The sequence below is a fragment of the Triturus cristatus genome, chromosome 6 (assembly GCF_964204655.1).
Source record: "Triturus cristatus chromosome 6, aTriCri1.1, whole genome shotgun sequence".
In the NCBI taxonomy this organism is placed as follows: domain Eukaryota; kingdom Metazoa; phylum Chordata; class Amphibia; order Caudata; family Salamandridae; genus Triturus; species Triturus cristatus.
The window spans coordinates 1,589,146,688-1,589,170,204 of NC_140589.1; the positions used below are offsets into that span (position 1 = coordinate 1,589,146,688).

General features: G+C 45.4%; 1 protein-coding gene across 1 annotated transcript in view; it reads left to right on the forward strand.

Annotated features, from left to right (window-relative positions):
- FSHR (follicle stimulating hormone receptor) overlaps positions 1-23,517 on the forward strand; it is a 2,004,148-nt gene that overhangs the window by 1,459,289 nt on the left and 521,342 nt on the right. Inside the window, exon 5 of the mRNA XM_085609366.1 lies at positions 14,597-14,668. Coding sequence (XP_085465492.1) covers positions 14,597-14,668 — 72 coding nt within the window. The remainder of the gene's footprint in view (positions 1-14,596; positions 14,669-23,517) is intronic.

The following is a 23,517-nucleotide window of genomic DNA, read 5'->3' on the forward strand; positions in this document are numbered from 1 at the left end:
CATCCTGCCTACATTCAGTCCCCTTTCTCTCACTGTCTGGCATGAATACACAAGCCCCAACAGCAGATGCATTCCCAGTTATGTGACCCCGGACACTGGCAGAGGCACAGAATGGCTATGGCAGGAAAATGGCAACTTCTAAAAGTGGTACAAAAGGGGGTGGTGATGGACAGAGCATCAGAACCAATCAAACACTCACACCCAGTCAACAGATCTGAGTTTGATCCATCACCGTTCTTTAGCCCACTCTGCCACCCCAGTTCAGACATGGCCATATGCAAATCAGTCTGACCCTGTGCCTCATGGGAACAGTCCAGCCCGAACTGCCAAGCCATGCCTTCCCTGGACCGGAAACAAGCTTCCTAGGACCGGTTTCTGGCATTTCAGCCGTCTTCAGCCAAACTTGCTTGAATCCAGTGGCAAAGTGAGCAAGGGACTCACGTCTGAGCATACCCTGCCAACATATGGCGAACAAAGTGGTACAAAAGGGGGTGGTGATGGACAGAGCATCAGAACCAATCAAACACTCACACCCAGTCAACAGATCTGGGTATGATCCATCACCGTTCTTTAGCCCACTCTGCCACCCCAGTTCAGACATGGCCATATGCAAATCAGTCTGACCCTGTGCCTCATGGGAACAGTCCAGCCCGAACTGCCAAGCCATGCCTTCCCTGGACCGGAAACAAGCTTCCTAGGACCGGTTTCTGGCATTTCAGCCGTCTTCAGCCAGGCTTGCTTGAATCCAGTGGCAAAGTGAGCAAGGGACTCACGTCTGAGCATACCCTGCCAACTGGGATGCCAGAAACCGGTCCTAGGAAGCTTGTTTCCGGTCCAGGGAAGGCATGGCTTGGCAGTTCGGGCTGGACTGTTCCCATGAGGCACAGGGTCAGACTGATTTGCATATGGCCATGTCTGAACTGGGGTGGCAGAGTGGGCTAAAGAACGGTGATGGATCAAACCCAGATCTGTTGACTGGGTGTGAGTGTTTGATTGGGTCTGATGCTCCGTCCATCACCACCCCCTTTTTGTACAACTTCTAAAAGTGGCATTTTCAGAATTATGACTTTAAATCAAACTTTACCATTAAAGAGGATTTTAAATTATAATTCATTTGGGCCTAAACATGACATTTGTACCTGCTCCCAATCAAATGTTAGAACTTATTAAATGTAATAAGGTAACCCAATGTTATCCTAAGGGACAGGTAGGCCTTACAGTAGTGTAAAATATATTTAGGAGTTTTTTTCACTACCAGGACATGTAAAATATAATAATAACATATGTCATACTTTTTAAATACAGCGCACCCTTCTATTTGGGCTTTTTAGGGCCTACCCTAGGGGTGACTTATATATGATAAAACAGATGGTTTAGGTCTGGTAAAAGAGTTTTTGCCAGGTCAATTTGGCAGCTTAAAACTACATTACAGGTTGCAGTTGCAGGTCTGAGACATGTTTTAAGGTGCTACTTTAGAGGGTGGCACAATGAGTATTGAGTCCCACTAGTACAATTTACTTTATAGGCCCTAGGTACCAGGTAGTAATATATACTAGAAACATACAAGTAATTAAAATGTTGCAATTAGGTGTAGAGCAATTTTGCCATGTTTTAGGGAGTGCGCACAAGTACTTTAGCACTGGTAGCCTTGGTAAAGTGCACAGAGTTCTAATGCCAACAAAAAATGAAAGTCAGAAAACAGGAAGGCTGAAGGCAAAAGGTTTGGGGGAATATCACACCAAGGATGTCAGGTCTAACACATAGCTTTTTCGATCATCATTGTTCTAAACTCGAAGGAATTGCTTTCAAATTTCTATCTCATCAACTTCTTGAATTCGCTTGAGACCATCTCCTGTGAAGATCACATCCTACCTTAATCCATCATGAAATCATTTTTTGGAAAATTCCTCACACCCCTCCCCAACATTATCAATGCCTTCTTCAGTCACAAAACATTTTATTAAAACAAGACAGATTCCCCCACCCTGATGAAAAAACTAACCCTGGTCTCAGATGGTCTTGCTTATTTCTGCATCATCATCCACCTGTATATTATAGTAAAACATCATATAAAAGCAATTTCCACCTAGTTTGAGGAGCATATTAGCAAGAACAATATCCCACAATACAATGAAACTGGATTCAGACTACACTATAGTTATTCCTCCCGTAGTCAATTACACCCTCCTCATCAGTGGCAGTAACAATCCCTGCCTTCTGATCCATCTTAACTTTTCTGTGGCCTTTAACACAGTTGACCACCAAGTATTAGTCTTCATCATGGAAAGAAGTATTGGCTTCTCTGCCACAGTCTTGCAATGGTTCACCTCCTATGTAGGCAACCTCCATCCTTTTTTACAGAAAGGAATCACAGCATCCCAGAAATGTCCCTGATTGTCAAACAGATAATTGAACCACTCAGGTTGACACACAAAGACAACAGCATCAAGATCACCAGTACACTGATGTAACTTAACCCTACTTCAATATCTGTCCATCAATGATATTGACTAATTCAAAGCCTGCCTAAAGCTAATTCAGATTTGATACAAAAATACTACCTAAATCGCAACCTAAAAAACACTGCATTCTTCTTTTTGCCAATAGTTCCAAATAACCAAAGATTCCAGCATGGGTCTGCAAAATAAATCTAGATGGTTTGTCCCCTGAGTAGATAAACAATTCTTAATCACTTGGATTCACCTTTGATAGAAACCTCTCATTTAAAGAGCAGATCAAACCAAGACATCTTGTTGCCAACTATCCCACCTGAAGAATAGAACACCCTTTCTTCCAGCAACATGTTTCAGAACATCAGTGCAAGCCCTTATCTCTCATCTGGATATATACTATGCTTGTTCAACAATCTCCCAGACATCACCTTGGCTCACAGTATCCTTCACTTTGCAGTGCAGTTCATAAAGGGACTGAAGAAATGTTGCCACATCTCCCCAATAGTCAAGGAACTACATTGACTTTCTCTCCAGACCTGTATGATCTTCAAGGTACATAAGCCACAACACAATCAGTATAGACAAACCAAAACACCTGTTCAAGAAACGAACCACCTAAAGGTGGGCAATATCAAACCAGTATCCAGGACACTGCCACACCGAATACCTAGAGTTGCAAGAAGGAAATAACAGAAAGCAAGCCTATTATAGCTATATATCCTGGTTCTGGAATCACATCCCTGCTGACATCAGACTTGAACCACCAGTAGCTGAAAAGTCAGTAGGACTTGCATTTTAATTATAACTCCTACCCATTGCTCAGCAATCTGTTGCTTCCCACATAGGTCAAAGTAACATACCTATTAGTGAATGTACACATGCACACACACAATATTTAATCGATCTTGTAACTGTTAGATGGTCCTGCTTCAACTTTCATTGGATCAGACAAATACAATGTCAACCCCTCTTAAGAATCCTCCTCAGTTCTTTCAACAAGATGAAGGGAGAGTTCCAATGAAACTACAAAGCAAGGCATGACTTTAGCACAGAGTGAATTAAAACATCTGGCTTGACAGGAAAACAATCCAGTCCTGCAAACATCCTCTGAAATCCAAACCAATCATTAAAAAATACAGGGAAGTCCTCAAAAATAAATCCATCATAACATCTCCCTCCCAATATCCCTCAAAAGACTCAAAACTGTTGACTAAGCAAAGGATGGAACACCATCAGGAAAAGGTGGTTGGCATCTTCATTACAAAAAGGTAGTCAAACCTTGAGACAGAATAGCTGTAGGCAAAGTGGAAGGCTTTCATGATGTTCTCAATCTCTGACAGGGCTGCCTGCACAAATTACCATATCATCTCTTGAGTAGAAGCAACTATATTGGACCCAGCCTGCACAGAAACAAAAGGAATGGGTTTCTCTGGATGCGAAGGGAATGCCGAAGGGATTTGGCATGCTGACTGAAATCAATGGGCAGTAAATGATTGCAGCGCTACACCCCCACCCCGCCATGGACCACTTGTCTTCATATGATGTGCTTCATATAGACTGATGCAGTCCTGAGTCCTTTATCCAGTGAGGCAAGGAACCCACATGCAGAACATCAGAGTCTTTCAATTTGTTCACATGGGAGTAATCGTGGACTGAAAGAGTCAGCTGCAGAAGTATATCCGATTTCAAGCTCAGGCCTGAAATTCTATTAGAGAGTTGGCGGAAGTACAATGACACAGCAAACTATTTTTTTCTTTCTGTATTGTTATAGTTGTCCTTAACGTGTACAATACACTTTACCTTACCTTACATTCCTGTACAAAGGTCTCCCCTTGCAAAAACTAGCTTCACATTCTGCCACCTATTTGTGTTGCTTAATGAGTTTTAGAGATGTGTGTTCACACCATGCACTTTTAGTTCTGCCACTCAGATGTTGGTATCACAATATTTCATAGAACTCCAGTTAGAAGCCACTCACTATTTTCAGGCCACATCTACTTGATAGAGCAACCTGCCTGGTTGTGAAGACCTATCGTGAACTTACGGTGGGCTTAGTGCCTGCCCATAGCTCACTTTTGGTTGGTTTTATTGTCACTCTCATTTGCTTGCTTCTTATTTGATGTCTTGCTTCCTCTTCTTGTGTTTTCCCTTCGCTGAAGCATAGCCTCTTTCTGTTCCTTTTTATTGGCTGACTTGTATCCTCCAACTGTCCACAATTAGGGAACAGTGTTTTTCTTTTTTTTTCAGCACTCAATGAGTTTTCTAGCTTCCTTGTGTGCTGCTTGCCTCTCTACTGCCCCTGCACCGTGTTGCTTCTTGCCCCTCCCCACTGATCTGTTATTTGTGTAGAGGTGTGGCTAAAAGCAGACTTTAAGAACTGCTTTGTTTTATCTCCTGCATTCTACTTATTGCTTGAAAGCACAAGCTATTACATAGAAGGGTTTTTATGTGGTTAGAGGAAGGGCCATCTGCTGCACTCGGATGACACTGAGGCAGAAGGTGTCGAAAGCATGACATTTCTCCTCAAGGCCCATTAATCTGCTCTCCAGGCTGCCCCAGAAGAGGAGCAAATGGCTGATTCCTAAGGAAAGTATATTAGACCTTGAAAACTGTTCCCCTTTACATTATGACACATACCTATTCTTTTTAATTTCTGTTCGGAATTTCCGGAGTGAAAAGTATCTGAAAATGTATACTTTTTTAAACAATACAAATATTGGCTAAGCCAATATCGTGGCACTTGCATTATAAAGGTGAAACCTATTGGGTTTGTCAATGCATATTTGACTTTGCAAGAGAAAGTTTATCATAGAGCCGAGTTGTTTAGTGGAATTATGAGTAAAGTGTCACCTGTAAATCATGCATGTGTTGCATACAAGTTATGGTGATACAGGTTTGATTACGGTGGGTGCGATTGAGAGCCCCCAGTATAGTGCTGGCATAATTTTTGATGAATAGGTAATTTAGGTATTCGCCATTACAGGGCACAGGTTTGAAACCTATGAGCTATGTCGGTGCATTAAGGCCATAGCTCTACATTTGAAGATAGATATGTTGTGTGTGTGAGAAACTCCATCCCTCCCAGTTTATTATTATCACTATATGTGGTAGAGTAGCTGCCAGTAGTGCAGCAGTTGCAGTGACACCGAGTATCACAAATGTTAGGTGCCCCCCCAGCGTCGACTCCTTTATTAGAGCATTCTTGCAGAGGCTGCCCCCGAAGCTGGCTAGAGAGCCGGCGCCATAACGATCGCCGCGCACCTGGACAAAACCAGTTTTCGGCCAGTTTTTGGCGCGCAAAGCGCCGAAGTACGAGAAACACCCTTGCCCCCCCACGGTGGCCGCCGAAGAGGCGCCGGCCACCCCTGCCAATGGGGGCCTAGGCGGCATACGAACCCCCCATTTGGGGGAAAGCACCCACCTAGGTGGGAATGCAAGGGGGGGATATAAGCACTGCTCCCCCAGGTAAGCTCCTATCTTCACGGAGCGGGGAGCAGCACCGACGCAAGAACCTTTTTTGTACCTGGGGACGATCCGGCGTGACGACAGCAGCAGGCGAAGCCCTGTCTGTGCTGAGTCGGGAGAGGAGGGCAACCAGGTGCCCACCCCGGTGCTCTCTGTAGTAGTCTTGTCGAAGAAGTCCATCGTGGGAAGTTCGCGGAGCGGTGAGCGAACGGCAGAGGTCTGCGGCTGGAGTAAGGGGACAACCGGAGCCCACCCGGTGTCCAGCGGAAGCGTGAGGTTTACTATCTTGCTTCCCTTGCCTGGGGCAGCGCAGCAGTAAGGTACCGTAACCGCCACCTCCCCGCCCATCGCAGACCCGCTGTAGCCGAGCACGCCATCCAACTCGCAGGGGCCGGAGACGGAAGCGGGAGGAAGAATCAACTGGGTGTGTGCCGATCGTCGCAAACCCGGCAAGGGCACGGAGATCAGGGAAGGAACCAGGCAATTGAAAATCAGCTGTTGTGGAGTGTGCGGCGATTGCTGCGGACCCAGCGAGCGCACGGAGAACATTTAAAGGACAAGGCAAGTTAAAAAATCTGCTGTTTTCCTACGGAGCAGGTGTCCCGGTCGCGCAGCGGTGAGCGCTGCGGGACTTAGTTGCCGGGAATTGGTGCATAATACGGCAGCAGCACCCAGCCCAGGCCATTCAAGGGATACAGTATATTTGGTGCATTACTCAGCGGCAGCACCCCGCCTGGGCATACCACCTGGTCTGCACCTAAACAGACATCAGGATCAGTCTGGAAGGAAGCAGTGAGTGCCAAAGCAAGTGAGCCAGCGAATGAGCGGGGGAAAGCCATGCTCTATCATAGCCCAGGCAGCCCATAAGCAACACAGAAGATGGCTAAGAGAGGCCAAAGGCGGCAGGAGGAGTTGAACGACCTACTGCAAAGGATACGAGCAGCCTCTGAGATCTATGGAAGCGACTGGCTGCAGCCCCACCTGGGGGACAAAGCCGGAGAGGGGCCGAACAACTAGGAACAAGATGACATCAGCGCACTGGCAGCCAAACGCAAACGGAGGGCACCAGCAAAGCTCGCGGAAGCAGTGACCCACAGGAAAGCACCTCAGAAGATGGCCCGGCCACCTACAGCCAGCACTGCGGTGGCGGGACCAAGCGTTGGGACCAGGGACGCACCTGCAAGTGGTGAGCATATAAGCGCAATCGTCTCAGAATGCCTGAGAACAATGGCATCACTTTTGTTGAAAGGGTTAGGCCAACAGGGAACAGGGGCAGCGGGGGCACTAGCTAAAGAGAGGCAGAATGGCATATGGGGAATAGGGGCAACAGGAGCCCTAGCAGAAGAGGGGGTCCTGGGTTGCCTTGGCACCTAATAGACCCAGGGCATGTGCGCCAGAACTCCTTATGGGGCCAGGGCACGACAGAGGTCGGGGGAGAAGAAGGGTCACCGATAGCGACGTGGGGGAGCGCGACCATAGCAAGCAACCGTCTCACCGCAGCATATACACCAGAACCATATGCACGGCCCTCGCCCGGGCCAGCATCTGTGACCACCAGGGCTACAGGGCTAGCAAGCCTCATACTGCTAGCAGTCAAAGAAAGAATTTGGAGAAAAGAATTCATTGACATCTTCTCACTGCTAGTAATACAGCTAGAAGAACTGGACCTAACTACCTGCAATAAAAAGGATGAGGATAAAAGGGAGAGGTGGAAGGAGCGTAAAGAGAGGAAGTTTGACAATTGGTTGGATGCATTTCGAATTATGGCTTGTATAATAGTGCAGAAATTCCCGCGCTGCGCAGCCGACCTCTGGCTGTATGAAGCCAACATCCATAATGCACAAAGGCAATTTCCGGGTGACGCATGGCTAGAGTACGATAAAGGGTTCAGGCTAAAGATGCAGACTCACGAGGAGATGGAGTGGAATGAGGAGGATGTCTCCGGTTTCATCCACAAAATGATGGTAGAGAGAGAGGCGAAGACATGGGCAGGCAGGAGCGATCAGTCCTTTCGCGGGAACTTTCACAGAGGGAAGGGGAGGCCGTTTCAAAGACCCAAACAATTTGGCTCAGGGAAGACAATGCACACTAGCGGGCCACCGGCAATATGCTGGAAGTTCGAGGTGAATCAATGCACCTACAGTGCTGCATGTAAATTCCAGCACATGTGCTATCTCATGTGGAGGAGGGCACCCAGTAGCAGGATGCCAGCGCAAAAAGGACCACAAAGGAGACAAAAAAGAGAGAAAGAAGTAGGGAGTCAGACACAGGGGGCACCATGGGGACATCAAGACATCAAAGATTAAGGCTAGCGTGGTGCCCCATTAACACACATAAATTGGGCGAGCTAGCCAACAGATACCACAACAAGGCAGACACGGAGACTTCGAAGAAGGTTTCCCCATCCTGTTCACGGACCCCCTCCCCCAGGCAGCAAGAAAAACTTAAAATCCGCACTGCAGCACCCGGGGGCAGTGACAAAGAAAATAGAGAAGGAGAGGCTATTAGGTAGAGGGCCCCCTCCCCATACAGATGAGCAAGTGGTTGGTGAGCTCTCCTTTAGGGGTGGGTCCCAAGAAGGAGCAAGGGCAATAACGACTAATCCACCACTTATCATTCCCAGAGGGAACGTCAGTGAACGATGGGATCAGCTCAGATGTCTGTTCAGTGAGTTACGCCACGATAGACGATGCCATAGACCTTGTTAGGGCAACTGGCCGAGGGACCCTCATGGCGAAAGCGGACATCGAGTCTGCTTTTCGCCTACTGCCAGGTCACCCCTCAAGCTTTCACCTGTTGGGTTTCCAGTGGGAGGGGAAACTCTACATCGACAAGGCAATGCCGATGGGGTGTTCAGTATCATGTGCTTACTTTGAAATGTTCAGCACCTTTATTTAATGGGCACTGCACGATAGGCATCCGGCAGGCTGGAAGCTCCATTACTTGGACAACAGAGGGTCCGGCAACGAGAATCACATTCCTAGGAATAGAGCTAGATTCCGTTGCCGGTACATCCAGGCTCTCCCCAGAAAAAGTAGAGGACTTCAGACGGGACATTAGGAGCCTATGCAGGCGAGAAAAGGCGACGCTGAGGGACCTCCAGAGGCTAATAGGCAAGCTTAACTTTGCAACCAGGGTAATCCCAGCAGGCAGGGTATTCGCCAGACGATTGACACAATTGACATGCGGGCTTACACAGAAGCACCACCACGTCAGGCTCGGGGCGGAAGTCAAGAAGGACTTGGCAATGTGGGACACCTTTCTGGCAGATTTCAACGGCTTACTGATCTGGAGGGAAGGTTGGGTGTCTAACAAACAGATCGAGCTGTACACAGACGCATCTGGCAGCAAAGGGTTCGGGGCGATCCTATGAGAGAAATGGTGCGCAGGACAGTGGCCCGGCAAGTGGCACAGACAGGGCATAACCAGCAATATTAACTTTCTAGAGTTGTTCCCCATCATAGTGGCACTGATAATCTGGGGGAAAGAGTTGCAGAACATGAAACTAACACTATGGTCAGACAACAAGGGCGTAGTACAGTCCATTAATAGGGGATCAGCTAGATTCCCAGACACTCTGCGACTAATGCGCCAACTGGTTAGATTACAGCTGGAAGGCAACATAGACCTGTGAGCACGCCACTTCCCGGGGGTGGAAAACGAAGTGGCTGACGCCCTGTCCAGAGCCCAGACGGACAGGTTCAGGGAGTTGGCGCCCAGGTCAGAACAGAACATGACCCCTTTCCCGAGCCAGCTGTGGGACCTGGCGGGATTGACTTATCAGAGCTGGTCTGCCATGCACTCACTCCCGAAGCAGCCAGGAGATATAAGAAATACATGGAGACAGTAATGAGGGTAGGGGGGACACAGTCTCTGGGCGATGTGGGGGACACGCGCAGGGCCCCCAAACAATCCATACAGTGGGCATTTAAGTCCAAGAAGTCCAGATCATGGGCGCAGGCCCACCTATCCGCCGTGGCACACTATGCAAAATTGGAGACCGGTCAGGATCAAGTGGCTTCTCACTACATCAAAGCAGCTATGAAGGGGTGGAGACGAAAAGGGCCCAAAGGAGGATACCAGGCGCCCGATAGACTTCACAAAGCATCTTTTGTGGCTGGGGACACAAAGGGGCATAAAAACGGATGACTTTGAGCACCTGCTGTTTAGGGCCACATTTGCCACCGCCTTCTTTGGGGCGTTACGCCTTAGCGAGTTAGTAGCACCCTTGAGGGTGGGCCCGGCAGAGCGCTGTTTGCAGGCAGGCGATGTGACCCCCACAGCTAAGGGACTTGAGATTCTACTAAGGCGGTCGAAAACAGACCAAGCAGGGAGAGGAGCAATAATAAGGCTACAATGCATTGAGAAGCAGAGCTGTTGCGCGGTGTGTTGCCTGCTCGCCTTTATGGTGGTGCGACTGGCTGGGGGGGGGGCCCTGTTCAAACACAGGGACAGAACGCAACTGAGCAAATCCCAGTTTACAGCAATCATGCGCCTCGTACTTAGCAAGGCTGGGTTGCCCCGGCAGGTTTTGGGTCCCATTCATTCCGGATAGGGGCGTCTACGACTGCCGCACAGCAAGGGATGAGCGAAGCCGGGCTACATGCAGTGGAGAGGTGGAGGTCACGGGCATACAAGACCTACGTGAGGCCCCAGCTGCTTTGACCCACAAGACACACCAGGGTAAACATGGGAGTGACTTGTTTCGTTGCTTTGACAAGTAGGAGATCACGCCTGGTGTGGGTGGTGGGGCACTCGTTTGTAATGCAGATGCAAGCCTGGTGGTGGCGGGGGGGGCACACGAAGAAAGGACGACCAGTGGACACCTACATACGGTGGTTTGGGTAGCCTGGAATGAAATGGGAGCAGCTGCCAGCGACCCTCAGAGACATGCGGGCAGACACTGCATGGCATCCTGATGTGTTAATCATTCACCTAGGGGTAACGATTTGGCCAGACTTGGGAGGAAGGCACTCCTCCACGATATCCAGAGAGACCTCACGGAGGCAGTAAGGGCCTTCGGGAACACCCAATTATCTGGTCAGAGCTGATCAGCAGAAAAGAATGGCGCGGGGCGGATTCCCAGAAGGCAGTCGAGAATTCCCGTAAAAAGCTGACCCTCACAGTGAGCAAATTCTGCAGAACAAATGGTCTGGCAACTGTCAGGCACAGGCTCATCCACACAGGCTGCCTGGAATTCTATGCCAAGGATGGAGTACACCTGTCAGAGGAAGGCATGGGTATGTTTTGGTGAAACCTTTGGAGTGCCATGGCTTTAGCAGGTTGCAAATGAAAGGGCGTAGGAAGTAGTTGGGGGGAGCCGCCGGGAGACGTAAGCCTCCCGGAGGGCATGGCAAAGAACTACGCAGATAATGGTTGGGACAGAGACACACCGGAGGGCTGTGTGCCAGAGTATGACCACTCACCTTGGGATGCCTCACGGCTGGGTGAGTTGGCCTAAGGGCAGCGTTTAGGACCACTCACTTTGGGATGCCTCATGGCTGGGTGAGTTGGCCTGCCAAAGAGGGGGGTAGCAAACAGAAAAAACGCTCGCAGCCCAGCCCCCGCCAGACAGAAGGGCACAGCAAGATTCGGACAAGGTAGCGAGCTGTGGCCTAACTCCGGGGACAGAAGCTACTCCCTCCCCGCGTAAAGAGAGCGCAAACCCAACCTACCAAAGAAAATGACCTAATATGCAAAGTATATACATGTTTTCATTGTATTCCTAATAAACTGCGGCCAACAAATGACCTCCACAAGACAAAAGTGTACGTTGGCTTTTTGCATGAGGAGGAATACAGTATGGGGAATGTTGCATATAGGTGGGAGTGGGGCAGAGTGCGGTGGTTATAACATACTCACGCTCACTTGTTTTCACAAGGGAAGCAGTGACAGATAAATTAGTGTATCTCCTTGTGTTCAATTCCCACAATGAACATGAACATCAGTGGTGGCTGGCATTTCCAACAGGGGGTGCCTGAGCAAAATAAAATGATAAAATAAGGCTTAACTTACCTGAATGTGACGCAACATCCTCCTCCGGTCCTCTTCTCTCCCATGGAACTGACAGCAGCAACATCCTTGACCAATCAGGGCGCTGCTCTCTTGCAGCATGAGAGAGTGGCCCTGATTGGATGGAGCAGCCTCACTCGACATTCTACAGCACTGTTGAGGCTATGGCTTGCTCTAACCCCAGCTGTGTGGGCTAGAGCTGTTTAAAGTAGGCAAGTGTGGCTGGCCGTCTCAAGACTGCCGACCAAAAACACATGCGCACTTCAAACAGTACCATACAAGCCCACCCTCCTCCCTGCTGAGTAGCATGCTGCTGTCACTCAGCAGCGGCATTGCCCCGTCGTGAGGCCCTTTCCGGGATGGGGAAGAAAAATGAAATGGTAATAAATAACCAATTTATTTTTCTGGAGTTCTGGGGATTTCAAACTGGGCAAAGCTCCTCCTCTCCAACGGAGGAGCCGCCCCTGCGGTGGCTTCTACCTCCCCTCTGCTGCGGAATTCACTTTCCGGAAGACCATTGTTTATATTCAGGGGGGCAGATTTACGAACCCCTTGCACCTCTTTTACGCCGCAGTTGCATCACTTTTGTGACGCAGCGGCGGCGCAAAGCCAGCGCCATGGTGCGGGGTACTTACAACATGACGCATCTGGGAGTACATGGTGGCGGAGCCGTGGCGCAGAATAACTGGTGCATCTCTGCTGATATGCAGGGATGCACCAGTTATTGTAAATCTGCCCCACGATGTTTACAAATGTAGCAATCGCGTATGGGGGCACAGCGTCACTGAGGGGACAGCATTGTCAACTTGAATTATAACAACTTCATGGGATGGCAGGGTGCTCTCTCGAACAAATATCGGTATTGAGAGAGAGAATACTGCTCCGTTATATTGCTATTTCTCGATTCCTAGGGTTTTATAAAAAAATATTACACACCCCTCCTTCCTCCATGGTTTGTGACAGTTTATTTCGCAGTGAGCAGAGCTCACACTCGGTATTTTGACAGTGGATTCTAATATTAAAAGGATCCTGCCAGTGAAGATTTGAAAACAGTGAACCCAAGAAGTAAAACACATCTACACGCACAAGAGAAAAATAACCATCAACATTAAATGTTTATATCCATTTATTAAACTGAGTAATGCGAATTACAAACCTACAGAAGTGAGCACAAGAGCACTCAAGAATGAATGTGTGTTGTTATCCCGCATTCTTTTTCCCCGCAATGAATCACAACGCGGTTGTTACAACGACCGCGTTGTGATTCTGCATACCATTACTCCGCAAGTCGGAACAACGACTTTCGGAGGGGGGGCTCTGGATGTTGGAATAGTATAATTTACTATTCCAACTCCAGTCTGTGCGGACAATAGGGAAGGTGTTGGATTTTAAATCCAGCACCTCCCCCCCTCCGCAAGTCGTTGTTCCGACTTGCAGAGTAATGGTATGCAGAATCACAACGCGGTCGTTGTAACGACTGCGTTGTGATTCCCTGCGGGGAAAAAGATTTGTGGTAAACGTTGTTTACCCTCAAGAATTTGTAAACCATGAACTAAACAGAAGCAACGAGTTCATGACAGACACGGCAAACCTTTAGTTTAACTTTGTATTGGCAACAGCACATAATGAAACGACAGCCATGTACTGTAGAATTGTGCGCAGAAGTTTTGCATTTATTTGTATTACAATACTCTGGGGAGAGGACTTTATCTGGTAACTTGAGTGATAAATCTTTCTCTGTGAGATGCATAGACACTAATCCCGAATATAGAAAAAATAACAAATTAAAGCAATTTCACTGTATGAGTTCTATCACATGCTAACAAATCCAAGTGTAATTAAACTGAATTTTTGTTTGTCACCGAAATCTATGCAACCTTTTTACTTTTCGAGTTTGTTACATCAAATCAGTCTATCAACACAACTTTCAGTCACAAGAAGTATGTGTTAACTGTTGGTTTGGTGTTTGATTTAACAGTGGCTGTAATGCTGAACATTACTGTGGCAAGAACATTGACTCACGATGGTGGTCTGACACTGCCCTATTACCAGTAGGGTGGCCGGGCCGCCCTGGGATCACCGCAGTCTCCGCAACCACCAGGGAACCGCCATTCCTGAGGCCGCCATATGCAAGCATATCACAAGTTCTTCACTGCCACATTCTTCATGGCGTTGCGATCGCCATGAAAAGTGTGGCGTTAGGAAACAAAGGGGGCCCTACAGTATCCCCTTGTGCCGCGCGCCATGTAGTGCGCTTAACAAATGATTGATTGATTTGATGTACACGGGGGCATAACATGTGCCCCTCGGTGTGCATGCACACCAGTACCTGCAGGGTATGGACTGCAGCAGTTCCTGCCGTGCAGGTACTGCCTTTGACGTTCCCATTGCGATGCCCATTTCATAAGCACCGCCCTGGGAACGCCAAAGAACAGCCCGCCAGACAGGAAAAAACTTCTAATCTGGCTGGTAGTTCAAACATGGGCTTGGCAGTGTGGAAAGCGGGGTGGTCCCACTCCCATACGACCAAAATCATTATAAGGCCCTAAGCTTGCTTGCTTCACTCGATACATTCAAATCATACCCAACCTTAATGCCTTACCATTTGCAAATGTCACCAGCCGCCACTGGGCCTTCCTGACCCCTATTTTGTTCGATTTTTCTAGGTTAATCTCAAACACAGGGATTCAGCTTGTGCCTGCTGTTTCAAAGATACGGTCTTTCCATTCTGTGTTGCTGTAAGTATAAGTACACTATTACTAACTGCTTAAGCTCTTTAATGTTCTTCTGCTGAAAATGGCACTCTCGCCGACCCTGGGCAAGGTTCTTCCTCACAATCAAGAACACAAGTCTTGTTTTTAAATGTGTAAATTGTGGTCACTGAGGTAGAAAGAAGTGCTCATATACGAGGTATTACTGTGATAATCACTGATCGATATTTCTTTGTATCCTTGTCCCGGTTCAGCAAAGAAAGATTGGGAAATTATACAGGCTATTTGAATCTTCATCTAACTAGCAGAAAGAAATGCATCAAGATTGTGCTCATATCGATGGACTTTCAGGAGAAGGAGAGGCTTTTTGCTGTTGACTTTAACGTTCATGCCATGTGCACTCTTTGAAGCAACTTTTGGGGTTTAAGATTATGCGTTCACTAGAACCATGTTAACTTTATTTCTGAACGAATGCAGCACTAAGGGGCATATCAGCAACACCCGGCGATAATTATCGCTCAGTGCTCTTAGTGTGAGGATAATTATCGCCGGGTAACATGGATTTTTATCTCTGAGGTAGCGTGCTATTAGCAACGCTTATCTCCTGAGCGATAAAAATCCTCACGCTAACTGCCTAACGTGAGATTATCGCTGGAAACCCAGCAATAATCTCATGTAGTGTGGCGTTAGCTTGCTGATAGGGACTCACAAATTTAGCCATGATATCCACCTTCCATAGGATATCATGGCTAAGTCAGTCCTGAATCAGGCGTAAGGAAAGTAGCGATAACAGGGGTTATCGCTACTTTTCTTACCGCTATGCTTCATAGCGTGGGGCTTGATGATAGGAGAAATGTTGCTTAGCGACATTTCTCCTGTCATGTCAGGTCAGGAACGCCCACTTTGCATCTCATTAGAGATGCAGAGCTGGGCGTTAGGAATCCCCACGCTAAAGCAAGGTTTCACGCGTTAACGTGGCCTTGCTAATTAGGCGATAAAATTATTGCCGCTTTTCGGCCAAAAACGGCCGCAAAAGCGGCGATAATTTTTTATCGCCAGCGTGTAAATATGCCCCTAAAACCTGCACTGCTTGCTCTGCAATTATTTTAGCGACTGTTTATTTTTTTACATTACTAAACTGTTTCCTTATGAATTGTGCTAATCGTGACTGATTTGTGAAAAATATTGAAACAGTTTGTGAAAAATGTTTCTTATTTGACTTGTCCAAAATTATACTCATTCAACAATGGATGCTCTCTGTTCAAGGCCAAATAGACAAAATGGACACAATTGATTGGTTTTGCAACCAATATGTTAAAATGTAGTAGTATGTATAGTTTTAGTCAGAAAAGTGTCAGATGACAAACATTTCCAGTGGTGCAAAGCTATTGTGCACCAACATTTTTACCGATCGGCCATTGCAAGAACATTTGCATCACCCAGCCGCTCTAAAAATGATCACCAATTTAACCGATCGGACAAAATGTGTTTTTTGTGTGTTTAAAAAAAAAAAAGTGTTCATTATGAAACCAGACACAAACAGAGCAAAATAAGGTTTAGATTATTGTGTGCGTTTTGTATGTCTGAGTGCTTACCGTTTGTGACTTGTGCATGCATAGTGCAAGCGTGTGCCAAAAAACTGTATTCACACAGGAGGAAATTATGAATGGCATACTTGCAAGTGAATTGTACATTCTCCAGACAAGTAATGGTAAAGAACATTCAGCATATACCAAACGTCATGCAACTTTTTCACTGGAAGAAAATCACTAAAGTTACAATGCCCGAAATAAATGTATTGTTAAAAAAAACAACTACCCTGGATGAGGTAGAAAGGTTGAATAGTTGGAACTTGGAATCTCGTAGCAGAACTTTGGGCCCGATCATGATTTTGGACTCTCGGTGGCGGTTGGTCCGACATCAGGGGCCGCGGTCCTACTGCCACATTATGATTCGGTCAGTCAGAGGCATCGGACGGAGGGACCGACTGAAGCCTTCGACAGTCTCAAGGAGGCCATTGGAACGTCCGTCGAAGGGTAATGCCCTACAATGGGGCCGTGCCTGCAGAGGCACCGCCATAGGGATTACAATATTTCTTTTCTCTCTGCCTTTACATAGCGGTCCGAACGCCATGTAAAGGCAGATGGAATGGGACTCTGCTACGGGCCCAGGGGGGCGCATGTGGTGCCCCCCCAAACATCCATGCACCATGTGCCAAGCACCACAAGGTGCCCGGCACACAGTGCATAGATGTTTGAAAACATACCCTTTACTATTGCGGCTTGTGGTACTGCCCTTTTACGACCAGCAGCACAAGTTGCAACAGTGAATGGCATGTTCCCAACTGCTGTGCTGGCAGTTGCATTGTAATTCGGCATATGCAACCTCAGACTCCTTGTGGGGCGGTCTATTTCCCATTACAATGCCGATCAGATGCTTGTCCAACTGGCATCCATAATGCGGCCCTTTGTAATGTATTTTAAGCTTTAAAACGTCCATGAATGAATTTTTGTTGACATTAAAAACTAACCCTTTTTAAGGACATTCATGCTCTGCATTGTTTGTTTCCGTGTAATGTTGAGTGGCTGCAGCAAGGGAGGGTAAGGTATGACAGCACCCCACACAATCTTTCTATATTATTCATTATTAAATATTCTGAAGCAAAAAAGAAACTCACTGCTGTTGCTATGTGAAATTGCATTTTCCAAATTGGTCCTTTCTGATTTGACTTTAGGAAATATATGGTTGGTGAGTGGAAAGTGAGATTGTCACGCTGTTTGGTGGGTGTGTCAGATCCTACCCAGGGCTTCATATGGTAAGAAACAATAGGAGCCTCATTTATGGGGATTTGAAGTAAGTCATCCTGCTGCACTGTCCTGCATCAAAGTGAAAGGCACAAATGCACCATATTTATTTATTTATAAAGTTTTATATAGCACGAATAATGACTCTTGCAGGGCATCAGAATTCTTTACAATTATCAAGGCGACATGTGTACAGGTAACCCAATATCATCGAGCATGGACAAGGTGTGGACATCTCTCGTAGAGAGCAAACCATTGGGTCCAGGTGGACCCTAGCCTGTAGTACAGAGCAAGAGTATAGTTTGCGAGGTGTATGCATGCATGCAGGCAAGGCATTGATCAAGCTCTAGAGTATATAGATCATGTGTTTAACGGCATGGCTTTGTTCATCAGCATCCTTTTGACTTTTTTCTTGAATTAGGCAATTGAGGGATTCGTTAAGATTTCAGGAGGAAGGGTGTGCCAGATTCTCAGGGCCATGCCTGAGAATGTTCGGTTATATGTTTTCTTTTTATGGAATTTTCAGCAGTAGGAAGCCAGTGCTTCTAGATGCTCAGAAGCCACCAGACAGCTCAAGATTTTTTTTCTAGGTACCTCAGAGTGTTGAAATGGAGAGCTTTATGTGTCATGCAGTCAAGTTTCAAATGAATCCTCACCTCATATGGAAGCAAGTTCAGTGATTTCAGGTACATAGTGATGTGATTGTTCCTTTTTGATCCTGTAATGAGTCTAGCAGCAGATTTAAGAGAGGCCCTTAGTGGCACCAACGTAGCTCTGGGTGGGCCACAAAGGGTTGCACTCCCACAGTCCAACCTGGTTACCACTACAGCTTGAACTGCAGACTTGAGGTCATCCTGGGGAAGGAAGGGCTTTATTTTTCTTAAGATGCTCATGTGGAAGTTCTCTCGTTTGGTGGCAAAGTTGATGTGTTTCTGCATGTTCAGATGCTTGTCCAGTGTTACTCTAAGAGATCTAGTTGACTCTATAATGTATAGGACACAATTCAGTGCTGTTAGTTGTTTCATCCATTCTGCAATGTCCGGAGAGCGTTTGGGTGGGGCAATTAGAAAGAATTCTGTTTTGAGAGCATTTAGTTTGAGGTGGTTACTAGTAAGCCATATTTGTGTTTTTTGTAGCGTTTCCTAATATCTTCGGGGAGAAGAGATTTTTAGGTACAGATGGGTGTCACCTGCGTACATGTGGTAGTAGATGTTGGATAGATTGGTTAGAGGTTCCATGAATACCTTGAAGAGAGTAGGTGAGAGGGCAGATCCTTGATCGACCCCTAGAGTGACATGTGAAGGGTTGGATTGGGACATACTGACCTCTTGAGTTCTGTTCTGAAGAAAAGAGGTGAACCAGTTGGGATCCGTTCCTGATTGTCCCATCTTACATTTAAATGGGTCTAGGAGGTTGTCATGTTTGATGGTTTCGAAGGCAGACAATATGTCAAGGAGGATGAGAAGGCAGGATTCATTCTGATCCAGCATTTTTAGTGCATCATTGACAATGTGTGTGAGTGCTGCTTCCATGCTGTGGCCATGGCGGAAGCCTGATTGGAACTCGTCTAGGAAACTGAATTGTTGAATGTGGTTGCAGAGTTGTACATGTACACATTTTTTGAGGAGTTTTGCATATTTCCAGAATTGTAGAGATTAGGCAAAAGTTGTTATGGTGTGAGAGGTCCGCTGTTGTTTTTTTTAGATGAGGGTAACCTGCCCAGCTTTAAGGCAGTCCATTATTGATCCTTGAAGTAGCGAGGCATAGTCTTTTTTATGTCAGAGCGGAAGTGGGGAACTTTTGACCTTCTTAAAGACGTTCATTGGAAATGGGTCGCTGGTGTGGTTTGAGGGTTTCAGTGTTGTAAGGATTTTGAGGATGGCCCTCTCAGCCAAAGTATTGAATATGCTCCAAATAGCTTTTTTTCGTGGTGTGTACTGAGAGACATAGTGTCTCCACAATCAGGGGCGAGGGAGAGCTACAGGGAGAAGATCGAGGACGGTGCTCTATAGCAGATTGCAGGTCAATGTCTAATTGGCTTTTAAAGAAGTTTGCTTTTGAGATTCTAATTTGTTTGTTGAAAAAGCTCCTCCGTGCTCTCAGAATTTCAAGGTTTTCGAGGGATGGTGAGGTTCTCCATACTCGATCAGCTAGTCTGAGCTTATGTCTTTCTGTATCTAGACTGTCATTAAACCAAGGGTTGGAGGGTTTGGTAGATGTTCTTTTTAGCTGTAAGGGTGCTATTGAGTCTAAAATGTTCGACATGGAGTTATTATAATGCTTTGTTAGTTCATGAACATCCACCATATCCAAGGGAGGAGTCAGGATGTTGCTGCTGACAGATATCAGATCATTCCAGTTAGTATAATGCATGTTCCTTTTCCATTGTTTGGGTTCCTTTGGTTGACCCTTTTTTGCCGTCCCTGGTTCTGTAATGATAACGATGAAGGTCTGTCCATTAACAAGGGATGATAGATTCCAGTTGGATGGCATTACTCTTGACAATAATAAGGTCCAGGGTCACTCCCAGGTTGTGGGTAGGACCGACACAGAATTGGGTCGGATTGAGGTCAGCTATGAAGGTTTTCAGGCAGTTAACTGCTTGGTCAATAGGGTAATTCCAGTGCAGGTTGAAATCACCTAAGAAGATGTGGGTGTTGTATTGTCCTGTGTTAGTTGGGATGGTTTCCATTATTTGTTCTGTAAAAATGTAGCTGTCCTGTGTAGCGTGATAGCTCGTGTGTAGCTTGTGCCATGGGTTATCATTGCTCCAAATGTCAACACATAGATATTCACATGAGGATATGTCTATTTTATGTGACTATTTCACTGCAATATTGTTTCTGCGTATGTAGGCTATACCTTCACCAGCTCTGATTGGTCTGTCTAATCTTATGATGTTATGATTAGGTGGCACTAGGTGGTCATGGGGAGGTGAGGAGGCTTCCTTTAGCCATTTTTCAGTCAGGATTAGTATGTCTAGCTTGTGAATGAGAAGGAGGTCTGCGATGTCAGCCGCATGTTTCACAACTGATCTGCAATTGAGTAGCATGTATTTCAGGTGTGTTTTGGTGTCATCTGAGAATGGCTGAGTGATAGGCACTTGCAGAAGGTTTGACTTGTTTACGGCTCTGTGCCTGTGCCTTGTATCTCTGTGTGGGTTAGTAGGCACTGTTTGGATTTGGGCCATATTGCCTCTCTTAGTGGAGTAAGTTGGATCATAGGAGGAGGAGGGAATGAATGTCCTTATCGATAAGATTCTCCTTCAACCTGTGCTGGCGCAATTCGGCCTTGGGGTAGGGTATCTTTGCCAATTCAGGTGGGGGTAAGACAGGACCATTTAAATCCCATTGTCTGTGTGGTGGGATTTCAGCCTGGCGCAGTAATTATAATCTAGGGTTTGGTTGTGCCTGATCTTCTCAGGTATAGTGATGTTCACTCTGTTCGTCACCAATTTTGAGGTGATGTTTATGAGGCTTTTTAGATCTGCCTTAAGTAGTTGGAGGTCCAGTGCCATCCGGCTAAGTCTGTCTTCTAAAGATGTGTGAGAGGAGGTGGGCAATGATTGAGTACAAATGTCTGAGGATGGGGGGTTCTCAAGCCTGTAGTGCATCAGGTCTAAGTGCCTCAAAGCAGTGGAGGTAGAGTTGTGGGCAGCTTGGGACATGAGGCAATGAGGTGGGGAGCAAGTGAGCTAGTTGGGTAAGGTGATTTGGGTCTTTTGGAGCATGGAATTATTCATAGTTGGGCTTTCATTCCTTGCACAAGCATTTGTTTGGGTCCAGTTTAGTGTCTCTGGCATGGTCACTGAATCCTAGGTCAGCGGACCCGGGGATATTCATGGTGAACTGGTTGTTTTTAAGGATGAGCATCTCTGCAATCATTCCTAAAGAGTGGTGGTACGGGCTTATTCCTGCTTCTTGGTTCAAGGGTAGGGTCTCCAGTTCTCCACACGCAGAGTACAAGTGGGCCCCAGGCTCGCAGGGACGACCACAGGGGCGCCAGGTCCCAGGCGTACATGGAGTTTCAGGGCCTCATGTACTGATAATCAGTGCCCCACGTTCAGCCTTCCAGAAAGGATAAGGGCACCATGTTCATTCAGTAGTTTTTCGGGGGTCGGGTTCGAAGTTGGATTTCACCGGCTGCAGAGAACATGTGGCAAAAGACAGTCCTCTTCTCACACACCCTGTATTGTGGAGTGGGTAAAATGCACTATTCCCAGTCCAGGCAGTGCAACAGTAGGGAAAGTGCTGGATTGTTAAGAGGTAAAATATACTATTCCCAATCCAGCCATGGGAAAAGTAGGGAAACTGTTGGATTGCGAAGGGGTAGAATTTACTGACTTCAGTCAGTGCAAGACTAGGGAAAGTGTTGGATTGAAGAGGGCTAAAATGTACTATTTGCACTTGAGTCAGTGCAACAGTAGGGAAAGTGTTGGATTGCGGTGGGGTAAAATTTACTATTAATATGCCAGTCAGTGCAACACTAGGGAAAATGTTGGATTGCTGAGGGGTCAAATTTACTATTTTCACTCCAGTCAGTACAACAGTAGGGAAGTTGTTGGACTTCGGAGGGGTTGAATTCACAATCCCCACTCCAGTCAGTGCAACAGTAAGGAAAGTGTTGGATTGCAGAGGGATACAATTTACTATTCCAACTTCAATTTGTGCAACAGTATGGAAAGTGTTGGATTGTGGAGGGGTAAAATTTACTATTCCCACTCCAGCGAGTGCAGCAGCAGGGAAAGTGTTGGATTATGAAGGAGTAGTATTTACTATTCTCATCCCAGTCAGTGCAACAATAAAAACAAAAAAAATCTCTTTAACATAATAAAATAGTTTCAAAAACATAGAGAACAATTAAAAATAGAAATATGTAAAAATACATGATATTTTATAAAGAAAACCATATTAGAATGTTAAATACATATCATAAATCACTACAAACATTATTATAATTAAAATACAAAATATATTCTCAACATATAGCAACTTATAAGTAAAATAACATTAACATTTAAAAAATACAATACAATTAACACTTACAATGATAAATAACATACGTTTTATAAAATCATTACCTATATTTAAATGTATTATAACTTAAGTTACATTCTACCGTACACTTCAACAAAGTATACAACCCTTATCTGTAATTACAGTTAATTACCACCCACCATTTATCCATAAAACAACTCACACCAAACATATAAATAAAAAAAAACAATTTCAACATTTTCTAAATTAGATCTCAAATTAAAAATGTATCATTAACAATTAAGTAATAATACATGAATAATATTTATTTAACTTCCCACCGTTTACTCCTACAACTTCAACAACTCATACCTAATATATAATACGTTATGTACATATTTAACATAATTATTTTTCATTGCAATAATTATTATAAATGAACTTTATTTATTATATAGTATAATTAATTACTATACCCCTTTACACATACAAAAACAAAAACACACACCCAAAAAAACAATTAAAATATAGCACAATTTACATAATTATTTATCATTTAAATGAATAAAATCATTTAAATAGTATGTATTAACAAAAGCATATTTATTAACGAATTCTAATTTAGTTACTCCCCACCATATACCCCTATAAAAATCACAACCGGCACCTACAACTTAACTTAAAAAATGCACAACATGCTCCTAAAATGTAACTTAACAAAACATTCATTACACCATTAACATAATTAATGATCTATTTAATAATTAATATCAATAAAAAATGAATTATTTCTTAATTACAATTAATTCACTTCCCAACCTATACCCTTACAAGACCCACAACCCATACCTAAAATGTAACTAAAAAAAATAATTGTGAAAAAAACATAATTAATTATCAATTACATAATTAATAGTAATTAAAAACTAAATCTTAGTTAATTATATTTAATTTACTCTCCACCCTCTACCCCTATAAATCCCACAACCTGCACTTAAAATTATAAGTAAAAAAAACACATTTTACAATTAACATAATTAATGATAAATTACATTATTATTATGAATGAAAAAACAATTATTATTTAATTACAATT